The sequence below is a fragment of the Lepidothrix coronata genome, unplaced genomic scaffold (assembly GCF_001604755.1).
Source record: "Lepidothrix coronata isolate B3197 unplaced genomic scaffold, Lepidothrix_coronata-1.0 Scaffold70, whole genome shotgun sequence".
NCBI classification, from domain to species: domain Eukaryota; kingdom Metazoa; phylum Chordata; class Aves; order Passeriformes; family Pipridae; genus Lepidothrix; species Lepidothrix coronata.
In genome coordinates this window covers 319,583-342,917 of record NW_016690250.1, presented here as the reverse complement: position 1 = coordinate 342,917, position 23,335 = coordinate 319,583, and the positions used below count along the sequence as shown (strand labels likewise).

General features: G+C 36.7%; 1 protein-coding gene across 5 annotated transcripts in view; it reads right to left on the bottom strand.

Annotated features, from left to right (window-relative positions):
• KLHL32 (kelch like family member 32) overlaps window positions 1–23,335 on the bottom strand; it is a 120,263-nt gene that overhangs the window by 35,287 nt on the left and 61,641 nt on the right. For 3 of the 5 annotated variants that reach the window (XM_017818729.1, XM_017818730.1, XM_017818733.1), the window contains 2 exons: window positions 5,046–5,156; window positions 3,470–3,685 (listed from right to left, as the gene is read on the bottom strand). In XM_017818729.1, coding sequence (XP_017674218.1) covers window positions 3,470–3,685; window positions 5,046–5,156 — 327 coding nt within the window. Of the gene's footprint in view, window positions 1–3,469; window positions 3,686–5,045; window positions 5,157–23,335 lie in introns of those variants that run through there. The other 2 variants (XM_017818732.1, XM_017818735.1) reach the window with 2 other exon arrangements.

The following is a 23,335-nucleotide window of genomic DNA, read 5'->3' as shown; positions in this document are numbered from 1 at the left end:
CTAAAAATTAGCTTCTTTTCCTCCAACTTCTTCAGGATTCTTCCTTGGTCTCTCATCTTTTTTTTATTTAATTCTTTCGTACATGTCACTGTTTTAAGTTTACACATTTTAATGCAGCTGACAAATAATAAATTTCCTGTATACAAAATAATATTTCATAATCTCACATGCTAGTAAAAATGTAAAAGTTCAATATGAAACCAAATCTTATGTCAACTAATAATCATTATTACTAGCTTAGCCCACCTAAAAAACCCCTAATGATGGAGGCTAGTAAATTTCTCCAATTTCACAGCCTATGCAGGCTTTCTGGTGGGCTTTTTGTTGCTTATTTGTTTTAAGAAATACATCATTATAGTCCTTGTCTATTGTCTCCACTTAAAATAAGACACTTACATGAAGCCAAAGAGTCTGAAAAATCAACAGGAATTACTGTAGTACTCTACATTAATCCATATCCTAGCACACTGCCATTACTATTACTGTTTAGCTTTCTCAAACTTGATCTGTTCACAGTTGTATTTCACCATATTCCCTAAAATCATCCAATTGTAAACTGGTAGTCTAACAAAAACCCAAAATGTGACAGATAAGAACTGCAGTCACTTCAGTTTAAATCACATTCAAGCATCATTCTGTGTACACATTTTGATACATTAAAATAACTGCCTTAATCTTTATGTGCATTAGGATCAAATCACCCAGTGGACATTGGGAATTCCAACTAGTGTAAATAACTGTGCTCTGCAGACAGTGGCACCCTTTTCAAAGGTTCTCTGAGGGAAACTTTAATTTGTGCCTAGGGCTCCGTGGCAGCCTACTAGCAAAGGTGCCTTGGGGACATGCTGAATTAATATCACCATAACATGCAGGCATGTGTGTGCAGGAGGCCACACTAGTCACAGGTAAGACAAATCAAATGGTAGCATCCCCCCATCAGCTTTTCTATTATCTCCCCCACTTTGTGCCAATTTCCTCCAGCTTCCCCAACACCTCTTGCTTTGCTGTTCTTCCTTAAGACATGGGATGGGGATTTGTCAAAGTCAATGAGCACTTTATTACAGTGAGAGTGCCCAGTAATGAACAATTCAGCAATTTAATGAGATTCTGTAGATCTGTCTCCAGCCTGTCCATCAAGTTTCACTTCTATAAAGCACCCTGACACTAATCCTCTGGCATGCCCAATCTTCACCCTGGGCTGAATATTAGATTCTTCCATGGTATATTGCATTACCACTATAACCTTAGCAAAAATGATGAACTTAACTACACTTGAGGCAATATAGCTGGTCTGATTTGATTTTCTTCTATTGGGTTGACTATGAGGGAATTACTTATTTACTAAGATAAAGCAAAAAACCAGTTTATTATTTCCTTCTGAATGCCCAAATTGGTAAATATTTATATGTGTCTTTTAATTCATTCTGGAGACCTGGAATATTTATAAATATATATTTATTTCCTGGTTGCACAGACTGAATTAAAGACACCCATGCACGTTTTGCCTGCAGCGGAAAACTAGTTTAAAAAAATTCTTCAGAACAGCATTAGTAACCTTTAGAGAGGCAATTATGATAACACTTAAATGGACAGTGTGGAGTTTGTTGTCACTCAGAAAGCAGCATATTATATTACCTATAAGTATCTCTCCCCAGTATGACCCTGCAACAGAAACAGAGCGTTTGTCATATTTGCCTCGCGAAGTGCTCATTGACTGGAGTGCACACAATTAAGAAAATTATTTCTGAGTCTTTCTGCAGGACAGGACAGGACAGTGACACAAGATTTAAAAACTCCTGATGCCTAAAATGGAAGAAAAAAGCATCACTGCCACTTCCCAAATGTCATTACAGCAGGTTACAGACAGCATATTACTCTGGATGCGGTTGCTCACTACTGAGCCAGCATGAAGTTGTACTTGCATGGCTTTCTGCAGCAACTTTTCCAGCAAAAGTATACCCAAGCATGTAGCTAGGGGATTTCACTGACCCTGCAGAGAAATGATGATGAAACCCTATCAGCCAATCAGACATCTCCATGAATAAGGGAATGTGGGCTAGGACTGCAGAGTACTGTACTGTGCCTAAAAAACCTCAACCAATCCCAACCCATCATCATGTGTAGTGTGCTGCAGGTTCTGTTGCACAGGTATCCTCCAAGGATTAAGACAGGAAAAAGTCTAACTTCATATTAGTATTTGCAGAAAATATCATCTTTGTAAAATACTACATAATCTAAAGGCTCAAAGTTTTGGAAACAAATATGCCAGTTATTAGCCTGAAGGGTTAAGTTACATCTACATACTGGTTTTGTGGTTTGAAGAGCTTAACTTGAAAATTTTATTCTTTTAAGAATAAATATTTTGTTCCTGTGTGACATTATTAATCCACAGAACATGAACTGACCCACAGATAAAAACACATTTTACACTTAGAGAAAATGATGGCATACAAATGTAATTATTTCCTCAGAATAATCCAAAATATAAGTAGATAAATAATAGGCATTGAAATATAAATCAGTTTTCTGACTCACAGTCTTCTCTGTTGGATCAATATAACCTGTTTCCTAAAAAGAATGCACAGGTTTCTTTCAAGCAAGTTATATTCTACCTTGAAATACAAAGGAATACTTTCCTCTATAAAACATGACAATAAAAAGGAAACAGAGAGAAGTCTTTGGGTAGCCAATATTATAGAGATTGACTTCCACTATATCATGAATTACAATTTTTAAAGAGATATGATAGGAATGTTTCCAAGGATAGATTTTGGTTTAGTTTTTGTTTTTCTCTGAAGAGGTGGGTTTTTTCTATTAGGTTTCCTCCCAAGACACACACTTCAGGTCACAACATAAGGCTTTTATCTTGTTAATATTCTATGGGTAGCAATCTGGCTATTTTCTAGATCCAGCTTTTTTAAAGGAAGTGATTGCCACCTCCAGCTTTTTGCCACAAACCTTTCACTGAAGCTTCCACTCATCTCTTAGCAGAGCTGCCTGTGTGATGATTCTCTAATTTGCTTCAGGCAAAGTCAGCTGTGGTGGCCCAAACAATTTAAATGACTACTGAAGTTACACCGCTAAATGTGACTGATGTGAATGGGACAGACTGCAGAAGCAGGTTTGCCACCAGACTTGTAGCACTAGCCTCATCAGAGGCAATGATAATTGAGTTGCATGCATCAGCCATGTCTTCCCACCAACGAAATCCGATCTGGAAGGAAATCTCGGGCTATATTTAAGTAGCACAAGTTAAGCAGTATGACAAATTTCTCTTTCAAACAAAGTAATTGCATTAACACAACACAACATTTTTGGAACTTCATTTAGAAATTTCCCTCAGTTGTTATTCACAGTTTTTGCTCAAGTGCTTATTCTCCCTCGAGATTGCTCCAGGGTTTCAAAACAACAGATTACTGCTATGGTTTATAGAGTATCACACATTCTGGTTGTTCACCAATCTCCTTACCTGCCAGATCTGTTCTTCACTGAGTGAAGTGAGTCTATCGCTTTTAAAAACCTCTCGAAGAAGACAGTATGGGAGTGCCAGAACTTCTTCAGGATGACTCTTCAGTAGCTCAGAGAGATGTTTTACTAGGAAGCCAATGACTGCATTCTCCAACAAAGTCAGGTTGAAGAGGTCCGCAAGCTTATACAGGTCCAAGTAATTAAAACTATTTAATTCCTAAATGGACGAAGCAAACAAAACACATCTCAGAAAAACAAACAAACAAACAAACAAACAAACACAAAACAGAGAATAAAAACCCCCACAGGTCTCAGATAATGATAAAAGGTCATTCTTTTGGAGCTGTGGAGAAAGAAGGCAATATAACCTGAAATTAATTAACACAGCCTCATTCAAAATGTATGTGTAAATGCTACCAGTGCATATGCTTATACATATGCACTTGTAGCATACATGTACATATGATAGTACTAATTTATATTGCAACTTCTAAGGTTATATGTGCATAAAGCATCTATAAGAAATATGAATTAGCACATACTATAATAAACCAGCATGATTTACACTGTATGACAAGAGCTCACAGGACCTAACAAGTGCATTTAAAAAATGTATTTATTAACTACTATGATTTGTTACAAAGCAGTTGCTTGTTCATTATTTATTGTTTTGATTGAGCTAGAGCACCTGTGTAGTACAACTTTTAGTTACATGAAACCTCACAAAATACAAGATGCTTAGCTACATCTTATCACGTACGAATTTTTCTTCAGTGAAAAAATTAACCCTTTTTTTCCTCCAACCACTGACATCAACCTGTAGTACATGTTGGCCTCCTGCTTTTTTTCCCCCTCCTTTTAGCAGCTGAAAATTTGAAGACACAAAAGCTACAGTAACTCAAGGCAGTAAGCTTTTTCCATCCTGCTAGCAGATGACCTATATTTACAGGCTAACACTTTTAACTTGGCATCCCTCATAAATTGGACATAAATCTGGACAACTAACTACCGCTGTTCTAGACCATACTGCTCTCTTCAGGAGAGAGGCCAAGAAGTCACTTGTATTATACAAAAGTATCCAGTGCATCTGGGAAATAAGCATGTTTACTCATTTTCTCTGATCTTGCTGTACGCTCACACCTCTCTTCCTCTCTCCTCCGCAATCCTGGTTTTCATCTTTCAATTTCCTGCATTGCCCCCTATCAGCTGCCTTCTCTTTGACCAGCCCCATGTGTGAAAATGACAAGAAGTCTCGTCAGTTTCACTTTGCTGGTTAGTTAACATAGGGACTAGAGCAAGGAAGAGAAACAGACTAAATTAAGTCAATTTCACTTTCACTGCTCTGCTGGATGGAATGGCAGCACCAAATGAAACTGACAAGAAATCTTGTAAATGTCAAATGAGCTGCACGGCTGGCAGATAGAGCAGAGCAACAGGGAAGATGGGAAAGTGCGAAGAGGGGTTTTTTGGAATGTTTTACGGACTACATCTTGAACGTGTGAATTGGGTGCCTGTCCCAATGACTGTGGAGCTGTTTATGCATATGCAATGGAGAGTGGAGAAAGAATTTTTTTTACCTGGTTAGAGGAGTCTGTACTGGAGGAAATGAAATCAAATTCCTGTGCAGGTTCCTGCTTGTTACATAACCTCCCAGTCTGAACAGTGCACTTCTCTAGCAGAGTCCTACACTAAAGATAAATCCTGTTCATTATCTACTTAAACAGCTGCATAGGAGTTTCACATTGCTTTCTTGGAAGAACAAAGAAAAGTTCTTTACATTGTCAGAACAAGCACTAACAGCCATCATCCCAAAAGCCACAGATATTCTAGTGTCGGCTCCTCTTCACACTAACAGAGGAGGTAGGGATAAATCTGCAGTAGCAGAAAGAAAGAGAAAGGAATGAATTTTACATGAGAAGTATCTGGTCTGTATGCTTGCTCGGTGACTTAATATCCTCAGATCACAGATGGTACCTCACAACACCACTTCTGTTACGGCTATGCAGTGGTGGCAACAACACATAAGAGTCTAATCAAAGTAAACATCACAGTATTTGACAAGCAACAACCATAGTTCATTGTCCCGGGTTTGGAAAACTTTCTTTTCAAAGAACTCACTGATTGAATTAATGCCAAATGCCAGAAAGAAATTTAGAAGAGCTCAGTGTGTATTTATTGAGCTTTTTTGTAGTCAATGGCTGTATCTGGGAAGCATAAAAATAAATAAATAAATATATGAATAAATAAATGAATGAATGAATGAATGAATAAATAATCAAGCATGGTGACCTGAGGATCAACAGCCCAACTAAAACAAATGCCTGATCAAACCCCAAAAAGTGTCAGTGGAGAAGGAGAGGGCTTCAGAAGAGGATAATACTGTGGATAACATAATAAGATCTTTCCTCATTAGAAAGAAACAGCAATGAGACACACAAATGCAGTCTTCCCCTGAAAAGCCTTCACATTTTCAGTGAAATCTGAATGACACCGGTAAGCCTTCATTTTTGGTTTGGCTATTTTTCATGGTCATCCAAACTCCCCTATGCCCTCAGATCAACACCAGCTGAAGTTGTTTTTATGAAGGCTGCCTTAGAGTTGAAGATACTTGTGGATGGATAAATATAATCTCACCAGTTATTTATTTACTATACTATATAACTTATTTCAGATGCTTATTTATGTATGTGTGTTTATTTATTTATCATGGAGGTTATCTGTTTACTTATTTTTATTGTGAAGTTTGAGATGATTTTTGATGCTTCACTTAACATAATACACTAGTGACCTGCTGGACTTACAGTTTACTGCTTGATGAATACTGTAAGTATGTTTTGTTAAAACTGGTCTTGGCCTGGAATCAGAAACATTTCATTTTTGGTTTTGTAAGGTTAGAGTTGATCTACAGGTTTGTATTTCACAGACAAAGAGTCAAATAGTGCTTTAGCTTTTACAAATGATAATTATCAGATTGTCATAACAATATTCAAATCAAGATTATACAGTACTGTACATTACTGTCTCTGTGATGATACTAGAGGGCAAAAATGTCACACTGAGATTGCTCAGTGTACAACCCAGATCAGATAACTTTGCCCTTTATAAGTAGTAAGACTTTCAGAAATAGGCTAAAACGCAGTAGGTAAGTTAGTTGCGAGAAAAATGCACCTTACTTTCTAGCTTTAATAAAATCCCACAGGAAGGATCAAAGCAATTATTGCCAGCTGAGTCTGATTTGAATAGACTTTTCACATTAAACACTTAATTGAATTAAAAACTTTGATAAATGATTAAATAAGTTACTAAACAGGAAATTTAGGTGTGGTCATGAGTAAGAGTACTGGCAGTCTCTGTTTTCCACAGATTTTATTATATTGTGTTGAAAGAGCAACCTTATAATTTTAAAGTAGTGTGTAGCTTTCTTCCAGTACTGTATTACAGTATGTTCTTTAAAAACATGCAATACAAAACAGGCTTAGATCAATTCTTGAACCTCTTAATCTCTCTTTTTATAAACTTTTAAGTATATGCCACTTATCTTTCCTGAGCCAAAGGACGAAATATGAACACAAGCAGAACTGTCACTAAGAGCTGAAGAGAATTAGGGAAAGGTAGCGATCCTATCTCTTGTAATATGATGTACGTTACACTGCTGAAACACACTCAGACTAAGAAAATATGTATAAAATTATATACAGCACTTACAACTGAAGTTGAAATTGTTCTGAAATATCACAGTAAACTCAAACAAATTTAGTAAATTGGCCAAATTATTTATCAGTGTGTACTGCTAAAATAAGAACTACCTTTGATCCTATGCATCCTACTTAGTGCACATCCCTCCACTGAAGTAAGGGAATCCACTGTTCCACACTACTGGTCTTCTGATTCAGTATTATTAACCTTTAGACGCCAAACCAATTTAACAATGAGCTGACATTTAAAACCCTCATAAAAGAAAATCTATTTTCCAAACAAACATAATCTGAAAGATGACAATATTAAATATTCAAAATAAATTATGTGACATTGTCCATATTTTAATGCAGAGGTGTATTTTAATATAGAGATATGATAAACTGCCAAACAGGAAAAATAGATATAAACATTATGTTTAAATTACTTCCAAATCCATCTTTATTCATTTGTATTTTAAAGAATAATTGCCTTGCACAAGCCAAAGAAAAGGATGTAACAGATTGATAAATTAGAGTTAATCATAACCAAGTACACAGCAGACTACAATATACCTCTATTCCTCTGCTCCGTGTTATAAATAGCAGAAAAAGCACAAGGAGAACTAAGGGGAAAGAATGCATTTCTTTATGACCTTATTTGAAAGATAAACTCCTTGGGGAAATACAATTTATTCAGATTATCAAGACCCTGCTGTGCAAATCTACAGTCTGGGAGCACACTATGGAGATCAAACAATATTTACTTTATTCTGTTGGGTATAAAAGCTTTTAATGAATGCATAATTAAGACAGAAAAAGTATATACAGCTTTAGAATTCCACTGCCAAGCCAAGCCATTAATATCCAAAGTATCGTACCCAGTTGTAACTCCACCTGCTTCCTATTTAGATTACAACACTGTTATAAATCAAGGTATTAAATGACTAGCCTGGCTGCTGTAGCAGAGAAGAGTTGCATGGCGACACTACTTCCCCTTTTCCTAAAAGAAGTTCAGCCTCTTTAAAGCAAAAAGACCCCAAATGTGAGGTCTACGGGGCAGGGACGTGGTTATTCAAAATCCTTAAGCAGCACCTAGCACAACAGGTCTTGACCCTACGCCCTCCAGGTTCTCTGCTACATTAAATACTGTGAACCAGCTCCACCATTCAGAATAGAACCTTGACAAAAATCATAGCAAAGATGGACTCTAAATAAATAAGGCCTAGTAACAAAACAAAAAATTGTAGTGACAAAAATACACTTGCCTGACAAGAAAAGCAATCAACACAATTTTAAGAGAAAAGAAACACCGTTCTGTTGGTTCTAGCTCTCCCTTTCTATGTAAAAGCTTTTAATTCTGCAAAACCTCCCACACTGATCAAAGAACTAACAGAACATGAACACACTCAACAGCACAGCAATGGACAGGCATGTTTCATAATAAGCAGAAGCACAAAAAGTGTATTTTAGATCTTATTTGAAATTTCCCTCCATCAAACACTAAAGCCATCCAGTTGAGCCATGAAGGGCATTTTGCTGAAGCCTGGTCACAGTGGAACAGCTGGGTCAGAATTTTTCAATGTATAAAACTGATTACATTTATTATAAGTGCAGGCTGCAGATGTTTTTATAGGCACTGGAAAGGACAACTTTCTAACTGATTCATTTTATAAAATAAATTTTCTGGTAATTACACTTTCTGTAATTATTTGTTTTCTTCTTTAAGCATGAAAAATTTATTTGCATCCTTGTTGCTATTTCAAAGTAGGTCTAGAGGTAAGCAAATGACCAGCAATATCAAAATATGTCAGCCCTATTATTTTCCCTCTACTCTATGAGAACTCAATTCCCTTCTCAGTGTTTCTCTATATCTGCTTGGTTTTCTGGTTCAACCCTGCTGGGTGATGCTAGTGAGAATCCTCTTTGAAGGCACAAAGGAGGCCTGTGAGCTTCACACGAACAGCAGAAAGACATGACATTCTCAGATTGCTCATGTGATGACACAAATGTGTGGTCTTCAAAAAAGAAAGTGAAACATGCCATATGCAGATCCTCTAAAGTAAAACCAAAAAAGCAAACATTTTCTAGAACCTCAGCCAGATTAATCTACATTATTAAATAGTACAAATATTTTCAATTGGCAATCCAGTCAAGTATTTTAAGTGACTCTGGTTATACATACCTCTTACATACTGCACACACAATTATGTGTATCTTGGAAAGAAATATAATAATGGAACATTAAGACTACACAATTAACGTTTCATGGGACCAGTGGAACAACCACAGGTAAAGTTCTGCAGAGGTTTCAATAGCTGCTTTCCCCTGGCTAACAGATGTTACTGTAGGAATTTTTAGAATTTTCTTAGCTGTACCTGGCACAGAAACTTCCCAAATGAAAATCTTCGCATCTCACCAGGTACTCCTGGCCAGATAACTGTAGCACTCAATACTATTTAACAAATAAAAAATATAGGGATAAAGTGAAAACTGAGGATCTTCTAACCCTTCACCTGTCCCTTTTATACTATTTCAGAGAGCAGAAACACAAAAGGAAGACTTGATAAGATTTATCAGTGTTTACTGGTTTTGCCAATTATGGGAGCTTTCCTTGTCTTCAAATATGTTGTGAGGAATACCATATTCCATACATATTCCTGTACTCTTTACTCCAGTAGAAATCACAAAATATTGGTACATAGTCTTTACAGATGTTGTATTATTTTATATTTTTGCTAGCTTTTCAGAGTTAGTGTATCTATCAACAACCATCAATTTTTTATGGTAAACATTCTCTTTCTTTTGTTTGTTTTTGTTGCTAATACTGACAAATCCAGAAAGAGCAAGTGTTGTCCTTTAGAAACCCAAAGCTCATAGGAGTAGCAACTAAAATAAATAATTAAAAATAAAAAAAAAATAAAAATAGGACTGTAGTGTTACTTCCTTTTATGTATATATATTTTACAGGCTCTAATAGCAGTTTGAGGCCTTTACTTATTTTAAGCCTATTCCTCTACCATACCGTACAAGCTCAACAAAGCATCTTCAGCATAAATTAAGAAAGATCCATATTGTTCTCAACTAGTATTACAAGAAGGCTCACCTGATTTTGAGACTCCATCTCCTAATTTCCATCTTAATTTACTTAGACAGTTTATATGCATTTGCTTCTGTGCCAACATTATCTTTTAGATTTAACAGCACTATGTCTCTCTCCCTGCTCCCTCTTCTCCCAGTATTTATTCCCTTGATGTATTTACAGAAAGCAATCATATTCCTCCTCAGCCCTCATTTTGCTAGACTAAGCAAGCCAAGCTCTTCTGATCTCCTCACATAAAACAGGCCTTCCTGATCATCTTAGCTGCCCTTTTCTCTCTCTCTCTCTCACAGTAAGATTTCATTTATTCTTCTGCATGGGCAAACTCTTCACAGTATTCATGATTTTTCAGCAGTACCTTGTAAACTAGCATTAATACTTCTTTAGCTTTATAAATTACTTTGCATGAAATGGACTCAAACTGCCTTTTTCTTGATGGTATCACACTAGTAGCTCAAAGCCATCATATGATTTAATACATGAAAATTCTCTACAAATTTTGTCCTGAAGTGAGACACAGTAACAGCCCTTACATCTATTAGGCAGGACAGAAATAATATGATATGTTACAAATTAAATATGATGCAATAGATTCTACTGAGGATGCTCAGAAACTGTTTTCCAATTACTTATTTAATTTCTTTCTATATTTGAGTAACAAATCTTGTAATTGTCCTGCTCCATACCAGTTACTTACTAGGGGGAAAAATTATTTCAATAATTTTCTTAAGATTTGTTTCAAATTAGATCTGGACAGGCTGGATCAATGGGCCAAGGCCAACGGTATGAGGTTTAATAAGGTAAAATGCCGGGTGCAGAGGAGGTTCAGATTGGACATCAGCAAGAATTTCTTCATTGAAAGAGTGGTTAAGCACTAAAACAGGCTGCCCAAGGAAGTGGTGGAGTCACCATTCCTGAAGGTGTTCAAGAAACAACTGGATGTGGCACTTAGTGCTGTGGTCTAGTTGACACGGTGGTGTTCAATCAAAGGTTGGACTCAATGACATGAGAGTCATTTCCAACCTTAAAGATTCTATTATGTGAAAAGTAGGTAAGTAAACCACCATTAATATACTGAAAATCAAAGTAAGTTTTAAATCCATAATAAGTAGAAAATTTTTAGACATAGTGAAAATACAAATACAAAATTATTTCTGATTCAGAGTTTATTAAAGTGTGATTTTTATTCTTAATTTTCATCCCCATTACTAGCATGGAAGGGAGAGGGAGAATAAAAAAAAAAAACGAAATTAAAAATCAGCATTACTGATATATCTATTAATACAGGTATTAGTGTACCTGGCAGTTTCCCTTTCCAATGCCTTTTTTAAAGTAACTTACTGTTTTGCCACCAATTAATACATCAAGCTGAAGTTTTCCAGCTTCAAGATGAATTACCTTAAAATCTCTTGAAAACGTCTCTAAAAGCATATTACACTTTACTAAGAACGAGACTGACAGGTAAAGATCATTACTCTTCCATATTAAAAATATTCAGAATGGAAATAGCTCATAGGAGTTGCCAACACTGTGAAAAACTTCCACTGACACCCTTCATCAGCCTCTAGAAAAATAATTTGGATATGCTCAGTAATGACTTCTTTAAACTTTTCGGTCTAAAACCTCATCCCATTCTAGTTGAACCATCTATTCCACAGCTAAACAAGATTATGTCTGCATCATTGTCCACTGTGGGCCTAATTACAATGACAAAACCTGAAGGCTGAAAGTCTGTTTCTATTGTGCTGCTTGGGATTCACTTTGGAGCCCCAGCAGGTCTTAGAAAGACACTATTACTTTCGGATACAGAAGCACGAAAAAAAACTAGACCAAAGAACAGGAGGGCAGATCCCAACAAGAAGCACAGAGATTACAAGGGGAAAACAGTACTGGAATATAGCAGGAGAATTAGAATCACAATTCAGAGAAGATGTGGCTTCTTAGTGAGGTTGGGTGATAGTTCCCCCAACTGCTCTGCATATATGTAAATGAAAAATGATGAAGACTGATAAATAGCATCATAGTCACTAACTAACAAAGTCAACACTCGTGATGTTACACTAAAGAACAGGAAGTATATTAAAGATTATCAATATACTAATGTTAACACTGTAGGTATAAATAAGAATAATGGTATTCATATGCAAAGAATATGTAATGTGATACAAACAACTGTTTCACAATATTTTTTTGACATTTTATTTCTGGAACACTTCACTGATGTATACGTGTGCCCTGTAATAAGCCCAGCAAGTGGCCACTTTTCTTGAAGACCTCTCTCAGGCAACAGCTTAAGGCTAACAAAACTAATAAACAGCTAAAAATTGAGAACTGGAAAAGAGTAACTGTAGTAAGCTGAACATCTAATAACATCAGAGAATTAAACAAATTGTCTACAATATGTGGAATGATGAGTTAGTTAATACAGACAAATTCAAATCTCAGAAATATTTGCTATACAACCCAAAACAACAAAACTTTGTTAGAATTTTAAAGCAGTATGTGATACTCTATCTACAGAAAGGCTGAATCCAGTGTAGGATAACTCAACAATGAGTATAACTTTGATAGACAAAGCAGAATCAGTCACCTATTAAAAATCAGTAGTTCCTAATGCAGTATAAAATTACATCACTTGAGCTATATACTAATATTTGACTTGCATGACAGGAGTAAGGCATCAGCAGAGGAACATATTTTTTTGAAACTTCGGAAGAGCTTTTTCCAAGTTTACAAGAAATACTGGCAGCATAAAATGGGACAAATTTAACACATGGAGAATTAGGCAAAGTTGTGCACTATAATATTTCATAAATTTCATACAGCACATACTTAGAGTAGGATGCATGTTAGATGGATCAAAAAATTGTTCAATGACAATCTTAAAATGAATTTATTAATGGTAACTTATAAAGCAGTGCAACTTCTTTCAGCAAGGCCCTCAAGGAAACAATTCTTGATCCAATACTGCTAACAGTTTAATTGAAATAGAGAATGGTAAGTTTTGTCCACAGGGTTTGAGGAAGATTCTGTGAGAGCAGCTGGGTAAGAAATTATGAAATTATGAGAATGACAGGATGAGTATGGTCAGGCCTTCCTTTTAAAGTAATCACATTAATTAAAAAAAAAAGCGTGTGTATATCTATATCTGTCTGAGAACCAGTAAAACAGCTACATAGATATAGAAAATATACCAGGCTCTATTTGGCACAATACTGACAAGCCATCAGGAGACATCGAAAAGCAGACATAAATAGCAACATCAGTTCTTAAAACAGTGCTGTGGCAAAAAAAAAAAAAAAAGCTTGTCATAAAATGCACACCAAGTACTGTCCAATAAAAGAAACAAACCCTCTTGCTGCTTCCACATTGCAATTTTTAGCTATTTTTCAATTATTGGTCCCAGTTCTGAAGTCCACATTTTAAGGATATGGAAATACTATAGGCTGGAAAAACAACCTTACAAGATTTAAGGTGCTCAGCTTAGATTTTTAAAGAAAGACTGCTGGAGGATTTGATCTTGAGCAAAGATATTTATAAAATGGAGAGAATATACGAAAGCAAAAAAAGCTTTAACTGAATTTTCAGAAAATAGTTTCTAGCGCATGAATGTAGGATCAGAGTTACTCTGGCCAAAGAACTAGGAAGTATAGGTCTGTCTGCGTTGTTATCATGGGATTATGAACTTTTTGCAGCTCTGCATTAAAAAAAATGACTGCAATAAAAAAAGGTTTTTGGCAACTGTACAGGTAAAGAAGGAAATATTTGCGCAATTTGACCTCTGAGGTTATAATGGTTTCTCATTTCTCTCAAAAGCAAGACTCGTTGCCGTTGCAGGAAGATATGAATGTACTCAGCAGTTAAAAGAACCTGATTATAAGTATGTGAATGATAAAAAGGCAACATTTCCATTTTATTTGGAAAACTGTTATTTGTTCAGGTATCTCTATGCTCCTGACCTCAACTCAAAAATCACTAAGAATTTTTTTTTAGCTCACGGCACTAAAATCAAGGAAAATTCTCATTTTAGAGAAGAAAAAAGGAGGAGCAGAGGAATAACTTAAAAGATTTCCCATGATGCAGAATATCCAAAGAACAGAACCCAAAGAACAGAACTCAAATGCCTGGAACCCACTCCAGTGCTCTAGCAGTTAGATAATTCCTGTCTTCACCAACTTTAACAGAATTTAAAGTTATGGGTACAACTCAATATATCAGCAAAATCTCTGCAACATGTTTTGTATAGGCATTTTTCCCAGTAAAATACTGTACAACACCCTGTTCCTAAATTTTTGCAGTGAAAACAACATCTCTCTTTCCCATAACTAGGAACTGTGTGATTAGTAGGTTTACAATGTAATAATCAGAACTGATTTCAGGAGGTAAAGAGTATAAAAAGGGATAGTAGTAGGCCATAAATGGGTAGAAAAGTAAAAGAACGAAAAAAAATCTGGAAGAACAACCGAATTAAAAAAGAAAAAAAGCGGTATATGTCAAGATCATGGGGAGCTGGGTCGTATTTTAAGCATTATTGACTAGGGATTCACCTATCATTCCCTTGGTCAGAAATTATTATAAATCTGACTTTCAACATCCGAAAACCTAGAAAGGGCAAAGGCCAAACATAAAAAATGGGCCTTGACTCAATGTCCAGTTTGACATTTCCTATATCTGATCTTCAGTATTGCCAAACAAGTCACAAGTCCTCCCAAAACTAATATATGTGAATGTTCACACTGCTGAAGCTGAAGATGACAAGCACCAGCAGTGCATGAGCCTTCAAAGATCATGATGAATTTTGTTCATTTAGTTTCTAGCAGCTCTTACCAAGAATAAAAAATAATTCAACCTCCCACTCCCAAATCCCAAACAGCTAACCATCAGAATTCCTTGCTTTACCCCCAAGCCTTTTTTTTTCCCACAGAAATAGGAGAGAAAAACATGTAATAAATGCACCATATATTTAAGACATTTCTCACTGACTTCAAGATTTCACCTTGAAGACATCACCTTTAAATGCAGAAGAGATCACTGTAGGCCCAGTTTCTAAGTGTTCACAACTACAGATACTTGCCAGGTTCTCAAAATCCTGAAAGGTTTGAAGGCCCTCTCTCCTTTATTCCCCTTTAAAAACAACAGAATCAAGCGAAGTGACACTCTCTGAGGAGAAGGACCTGGGGTTCCTGGTGGACAACAAGATGTCCATGAGCCAGCAGTGTGCCCTTTTGGCCAAGAAGGCCAATGGTATCCCAGGGTGCATTAAGAAAAGCATTGCCAGCAGGTCAAGGGAAGTGATCCTGCCCCTCTAGTCAGCCCTGGCGAGGCCACATCTGGAGTGCTATGTCCAGTTCTAGGCTTCTCAGTACAAGGGAGATGTGGAGCTACGGGAGCAAGTCCAGTGCAGGGCTACAAAGGTGATTGGGGGACCTGAGCATCTCTCTTAGGAGAATAGACTGAGAGAGTTGGGCCTGTTCAGCCTCAAGAAGAGATGACTGAGAGGGCTCCTCAACATTGTATCTAAAGATGGATGGAGCCAGGCTCTTCTCAGTGGTCACAAGCAATGAGACAAGAGACACTGGGTAGAAACTGATGCACAGGAAGTTCCACCTGAATAGGAGGAAGAGCTTTACTGTGCAGGTGACTGTGCACTGGAAGAGGTTGCCCAGAGAGGTTGTGGAGTCTCCCTCACTGCAGATATTCAAGAACTGTCTGGATGCAATCCCGTGCCATGTGCTCTAGGATGACCCTGCTTGAGCAAGGACATTACACCACATGGCCCACAGTGGTCCCTTCCAGCCTGACCCATTCTGGGATTCTGTGACACTCTAACAGTTGAAGGGCATTTAAAGATGGGACATAGCTCAGTTACTTCAAAATACTGTATTTCTGCACTTAATCTATCAACAGTGTCTGCTTTTAAAAATTAACTACAGCTTACTGAAGAAGTTTTTAGTCAATGATTATTCCATGCAATGTTAGAAAAATCAGTCCTTTTCAAATACATTCAAATTTCAAAGATTTCAACCACATCTAAAAGCAAAACCCTATCAACAGCTTATGAAAGGTTACATATACCTAATGTTGTTTAGTTTCCCCCACCCCAAGATATTCCACACACACACACACACACACACACACACACAGATCATTTTTGCTACTCGTTTTACTCCTTTTCAAGAAGTTACTTTCTCTGTTCAAGTTTTGGTCCAGGGCTGAACGGCACTATATGAGTTCAGAATTTGATTAGGACTTTCTACCAATGGTGTATAATACACATGCAAGTTAAGAGTCACAACCGTATCTAGGCTATCAAATAATTTCAAGTATTTAGTTACATTAAACCTTCAATATCAGTTTCTGGGGGCCCTTGACATCACGATTGCATACAAATACTCCCTGCATACTTCAGTCCCCCATGAAGATGGTAATACTGCAAATATGAGTAAAAATATTGAGAGGCAGGCAAAACCAAAACACAAGCACATAAGAACACTGATTTGGGGCCTGGCATACATTAGGCCTGTCCCCCTAGCTTTCTGTATGTCCACAACGTGCCATCTCAAGTCAGCGGGAATTCCAATCTCAATGAGTGTTGGGGACTGAACATACCTGAGGTTACTACAATACTTTCCCCATGATAAACAGCTGTGCTGAGATGCTATGTAAATTCAAGGCCCTTTACATATATAATTAGAACAGATCTGGCTTACTGTAAACAAGGAGAAAACACTGAAGTGGAATTTAGAAAAAAATTCCACTGTGTAGCTTTCACAACAAAGGTCAAAGTGTTTACAAGTCCAGTCAATATATTACTACCCCTCTAATCCAGAGGATACAATAGCTCCCATAAAAATTACCATAGAGAAATACCACATGTTACCAGCTCAGTTCCCACTGAACCACAAATAAATTTCCTGATTCAAGTCAGTTAGGATCCAGTGCTACACCTATGCAGCTAGACACACTCTATGGTAGAAATCACAGACTCTGTAAAACTCTGTTTAACAGATGGCAAATTTAGCAACAACTTCCTCCAAATTAATAAACAGATGTTTAGACTAGATTACACAGTAACATAGGTGAATGAAGTTACAGACATTTCTCAGTTTGAAATAACACACTTGCAGGAGAACTGATGGTTAAAAAGTTGTTGATACCACTAATCCCTAGGTTTGGATCTTTAATTTTTAGAATTAGTGAGATGAATGAGGACAATTTTTAACCTTCAAAGCTCTGACGACATATTGCCTGAAGACTCAGTAAGTCATTACAGCATGTATATGTTTATATTCATTCTGGATTCAAGGCCTATTCAACACCCTGGACAAAAATGGAGTTTTTGTTCTAGATAGAGTTAGTCTACATCACCATTCTGATGCAAAATGCTGGTTTCCTGGCAAATTCTACTCATGCAGTCATGCAAGCATCACACCATAAATGATGGAATGTGCTAGAATGCTTTTTGATTTACTGCTGCTAAGAGATCTACTGGAAAACATCAACAACCTGACGCAGAACTTGTTTCCTTTGTTGTGCTGCCCTACAAACTTAAATGGTTCATTGAAAAATGCTTCTCTATTAAGTACCAAAATAATACTTAACAGTAGCTAAAAGTGTTAAATTTGGGTTTAAAATAATTTGGGCTTAGGTAATTTTCATGACTACCACAATACTAGCTGAATATGTTGTGAGCAGTTCACACAGATGGATCAAACAGTAATGACTAAGCCATCAGAAAAATATAACACATAGTGGGTGGGCAAGGAATCAACTGCCAAATACACAGGTTCACAAAAGAAGTCCAGACTTCTTTTGTCTTTAATAAGAGATGGTCTACAAAAAAGACTAAAATGCAAATGCTGTGTAACTGGAGAATGTATTAACTTGGATCCTTATGACTCCAACCCATCTTCACTATTAAAAAACAAAGTTTTGAAATTAAATTATTAAATTGACTGTAAAATTAAAATAAAATTTACAAGATCTTTTTAAAGTCTTTTAAAGATGGAGCAGACTGAGTCATTCACTATTTTCCTTAGTTTAATACTTCAGGGGCTAAGTTGCCTCAGAAATTTCATCAAATAATACATTTTCTTACTCATTTTCTTAAGAAAGATTCTGCTCCTGCATTTCAAACTTGAAATTTACCTTTGAGAATATAATAGTAGTGTACCTAAAAGTACAAAGTAGAGAAGAGTTAAAATAGACTTACTTCATAATTATGAATGAAAATAAACCCAAAACAGTTCTATTTTGGCTAAGCCAGTACAGAGGAAAGAAAAGATAGACAATTAACTCTCTACCACAGTGACACTTCTGAGATAAAATCAAACTGTAACTCACTTCAAGCCCAGTGTTCTCTTCATGTTCATAGGTTACACATGATTTATAGTCACCATTTTGTACTTAGCATTCTGGCTTTTCCCATATTGGTAAATACTTTATAACCAAAGCATGTTCATGTTTCAGAAATACCTTTGCTAAAACAGCTAAACATAACTCAAAGTGCTTTAGATCAAAGCAAATTCAAATAAAATGTCCCTCTGCCTCTTTACAGGAGGTAAGGAGAAAAAAAAAAAACAACAAAAAACTGTATATCTGGTGCCTGTATTTCTGTTCTTTCACATTAGAGCTGTTAAGTCTCCTCTTTCAGGTCACGTCTTCCACATAAAAGTGCTAAACTAATGCCGCTTAATGACAAATTAATGTCCATGAATAAAAAATACACCTCTAATAGCATAGAGTAATTTGCCATTACAATATCATCATTGGACATGCCCCTGGTTTAATACGATGTATTTAATTCATAACTTAATGAGTGATATATAAAAAGAGAGAGATGAACCCTGCAATTACATTTATGTGAGTCTGTCACCTTATTTGTAAAACCTTAGAGTCATTTACATTCAAATTAGAACAAATGAGTGATTTCACAAAGTGCAGTGATAAATGACCATTGCTGCACAAGACAGAACTGTATTTCCTGTGAAAACATTAACAGTTTCCTATTATTTGTTAAAAATTACAATGCATATTGCCCAGTGTTGTGTGAATAATGACTTTTTTACTGATTAGGTCAGAAGACTAATATGGAGTAAAAATAAATAATTTTTCTTTTCATTTTTTTCTGATTTTAGCTTGAATTTATCTGCTCAAACTGTTATGGACTCACACTGCCACCTGCTGTCCAGTCCCGGGGAGGGGGCCCTGACTGTTTCATTTCAAGTCAGTTCAGCCATTCTGTCTTCTGGGTGCCGTCTCTTGCAATCAACAAAATTTTCCTCCCAGACTGCTAACTGGGCATGTCACCGAGAATAGCAGCAGATAAGGGCAGCTGCACTACCCATTTACAAATACTTCCATTTTTGGGGTTCATGCATCTGAACTGCCTCAATTAATTAGGAGAATTTAAAGCTAAAGACATTGGAGACCAGGAGGCACAAGGAGAACATAAAACATTAGTATCGATCAGATGGCAATAAAACCAAAGAAGAATTTTGTACACTAAGCATTCTGGGATTCATCAGCCTCTGTTTACAGCTATATAAAAATACTGGAAAGATTCCAGAAGCAGAAGTCTTTCAGGGGCTGTTGGACAGAAAGGTCAGGTAGGGAGGCCACACTGGCTAGAAAGACAACATGAGAAGGGCAGGGAGGGAAACTATGAAGCCAAACAGTTTCTGTGTTCCTATTTAAAATACACACCAAAGCTGCTCTCCCTTCCTGACGGAATCTGCAAAGAGAAGGCAGATATAGCAGTAACAGCCTCTTCCCAACTTGTGACCCCTCCTGCAAGTTTGCTGCAGAGGACTGGCAATGTATATCCATACAACTCGCCAGCCAGCTCAGGAGTTTTAATCTTGCCAGCAATAGTTAACCTAGACATTCCAGCATAATTTTTTTACACATCCATCAGCAGCTTCAATTCACATTGTAGCTAAATAGCAGAAAGTGGGTTACAGTAAGAACAGGATTCAAAGTGACTAGGTATAGTCACTTTGGTATATTTTTACTTTCCTCACTGACACCAACTGAAAAATGGAGAAAACCACTGCCATTTTGTTATTCAGTCCCATTCGAAGCTGGAATCTTAGTGCATTCACATTTCATACATCTGTATCTCTGTAATGTAACAGTATGTTAAAGAGAGTGCAGAGAAAAATTACCAAAGTCATTTTTGAGCTTTTCACAAGAACTTTCCTAATGACTGTCAATAGCTCAATGACAACAGCTGACAAAACATGCTCCTTCAAAAAACAGCAGGCTAGCACAGCAACAAATGGTTGCACAGCGCTTAAAACCAGCAAAATGCAAGGCAATGTTATTTCTGACTACTTTGTATTCTTAGCACTGGAAGGTCACTCCACCATAGGATAAAGTTGGTAGACTCAAGCTTAATGGTAGTGACTAATTCTGGGGGATTGTCGGGTGTGCAGAGTGTGCATGCATGTACTTAGATTAAAAACTCTGTATTAAGTTAAAAAAAGGCAAGCCTGGTTGCTAGATGACCTTTAGATTTTTTTTTCCAGCAGTTTAATTTGCTCCATATGAAAAACCCAGAAGCTAAAATCCCAACTGAGCTGGGGTTTCTAGCAATACAAAGGTGATGCTCTCAATCTCTGGTGTACAAATTAATTAATCTCCAAAGGAGTGTATCTTAGTGAAAGTTGGGATTGTGTCATTGGCACTGTTCCAAATGGAGAAATTGTGTTTAAGAAAAATAAGTAACTTTGAAGCTCTGGCCTCACCACACATATAAACCACACGCACTCCTCCTTTTAATTCCACAGGTAGATTAATTTGTAGCTTCTTCCTTGTAAAAACAGTAACATATTTCACTCTACAACACATTCAAATAGTTTAAAATTAGAAGAAGAAAAGATCCAGATCATTAGGCATCCATACAACATGAAAAAAAATTGTTTTATAATCCCAAATCGACCATTACAGTACTAGGTTAAAAATCAAATGCCCCTACCCAAGACAATTTTCCTGCTTCAAATATTACCAGGAATTACTCCAGGAGGCCTTATTCTATCATTTGCGTGTTGATTAATCTAAGTTTTGCATTCCAGGCCTGATCCCGTCCACTGTCTGCTTTTGTATGCAAGAATCCAGAGCAGTACAATACAGACCCAAGAAAATTCCAGTTGACTGCTGTTGTCCAGTGCTGTGTTTCTTCAGGATCATTGTAATCACTCACCTAAAGAGCTAAAATGCTCTTTTCAGCTTAAATTAGCTCTGTTTAAAGATGCTGTGACTGACATCAGTAGCAAGCAAGCAGATATACCTATGGCGGAGTTCTGTCTACTATAATGAAGTTTCTAAAAGGTAACCAACAACATTTAAAGATGCTGTGACTGACATCAGTAGCAAGCAAGCAGATATACCTATGGCAGAGTTCTGTCTACTATAATGAAGTTTCTAAAAGGTAACCAACAACATTTAAAGATGCTGTGACTGACATCAGTAGCAAGCAAGCAGATATACCTATGGCGGAGTTCTGTCTACTATAATGAAGTTTCTAAAAGGTAACCAACAACATTTACCATTTAGGAGGGAGCATTAATGCACTTAAAACTAATGGGAACACTGGCATCAAACTTTCAAGTTCACTTGACACAAAAACATTTATGATCCCAATAACAATTCTTACCAGTTAGCTCTAGTAGTAACCAGGATCACAGCTCATGTCTACTATACCCAGTGCTCCTAGCTATTGTGGGAATAGGAAATCCTTTCCAACACTGAGTACAAGGACAGTCAGCTAATGCCACATCTAATAAGGTGTTATTGAAACTATACAACTGTCCAACCAATAAATCCAACATAAATGATACCTCAGATTCTGTCCAGTACATAAATTTAACTTGTTCTTCACAAAAGGTGCCTGATCTGGCAGCAGAAAGTTAATAGGATAAATGCCAACTAACATCATGCCACGTGCCACCTCTCAGAAATGAGTATTTTCCTTAGGATAGTTCTGCAACTTCTTAACCCCTCACAACTATCATCTTATTACCTTGAATGTAACTCAGGAAGTACCTCAAACTCCACTGAAAAAAAAATGCTGGACTTCGGAAAATACAGAAAAACCACTTAGCTTTAAGATTTCAAATATGGACAGTCCAATGTCCCAGATCCCTGAATACTAGTGGTAATCAAACTCTGGTTTAAAAACCAATTACTTCCCACACAATACTGAGTTGATGTTGATCAGTAGAAGGAAATGCCATTAAAAACTTGTATTCTCAATAGCATTCCCTCTTTATTAATACTCTTTGCTTGTTGAAATAACTTGCAGTTTGTGGCTCTCTTTGGTACTGAATACACAAAACAGTTGAGGAAAAAGACAAAACTTCTTAGATCTACAATCAGTTATATAACTCAGACTTATTTATGAAACAAACACTTCTATGTTCTGAATAAATGATTTAACATGTTTACTCTCTTGTATAAGAATAAAGTTGTCATATATCCTTCAGAAAAACATTTACAAGCTTTAAAGTGCAAAATAAGTCATCAACAACACACCACCTAATATCGTGTTCTCCACAGCTGCATTTAAGAAGTCCACTCTCAGATGTACAACATACTCAATGCCTTCAGCTAAGCTTTCTCTTGCCTTCTCCACCATTATAGGACAAATACGGTCCACTGGAACTCGACAGACTAAAACTTTCAAAAGGTAAAGAAGATATTCAGATAACCTATTCCCATTAAATTTCCAAGTCTGGCTGTTGGCTGCAGCATTCTGCGTTAGCCTCCTTTGAAAGATCTCAGCCAAAACTGACAGTCAACCTGAGCTGGAGGAGGAACTCAGAAAATAAGAATCTTGGAGAGCTGGATGTGCTCTCTGCAAGCAAATGCTGTGTGCTTGATCACAGACCTTAGTGCAATTCAAGGTACACAAAGTTCAAGTCTTTAGCTTAGCTTTCACACACCTACATAACACCAACACAGCTCAGAAAAATCACATTGCCTTACCGTTTGTTCAGCTTGAAACAGATGTGTGAGCTTACAAGCCTTGTTTCAATGTTTAATGTACCTGAGAATTATGCAGATGACATAAGATTCATGAATATGCATGTGT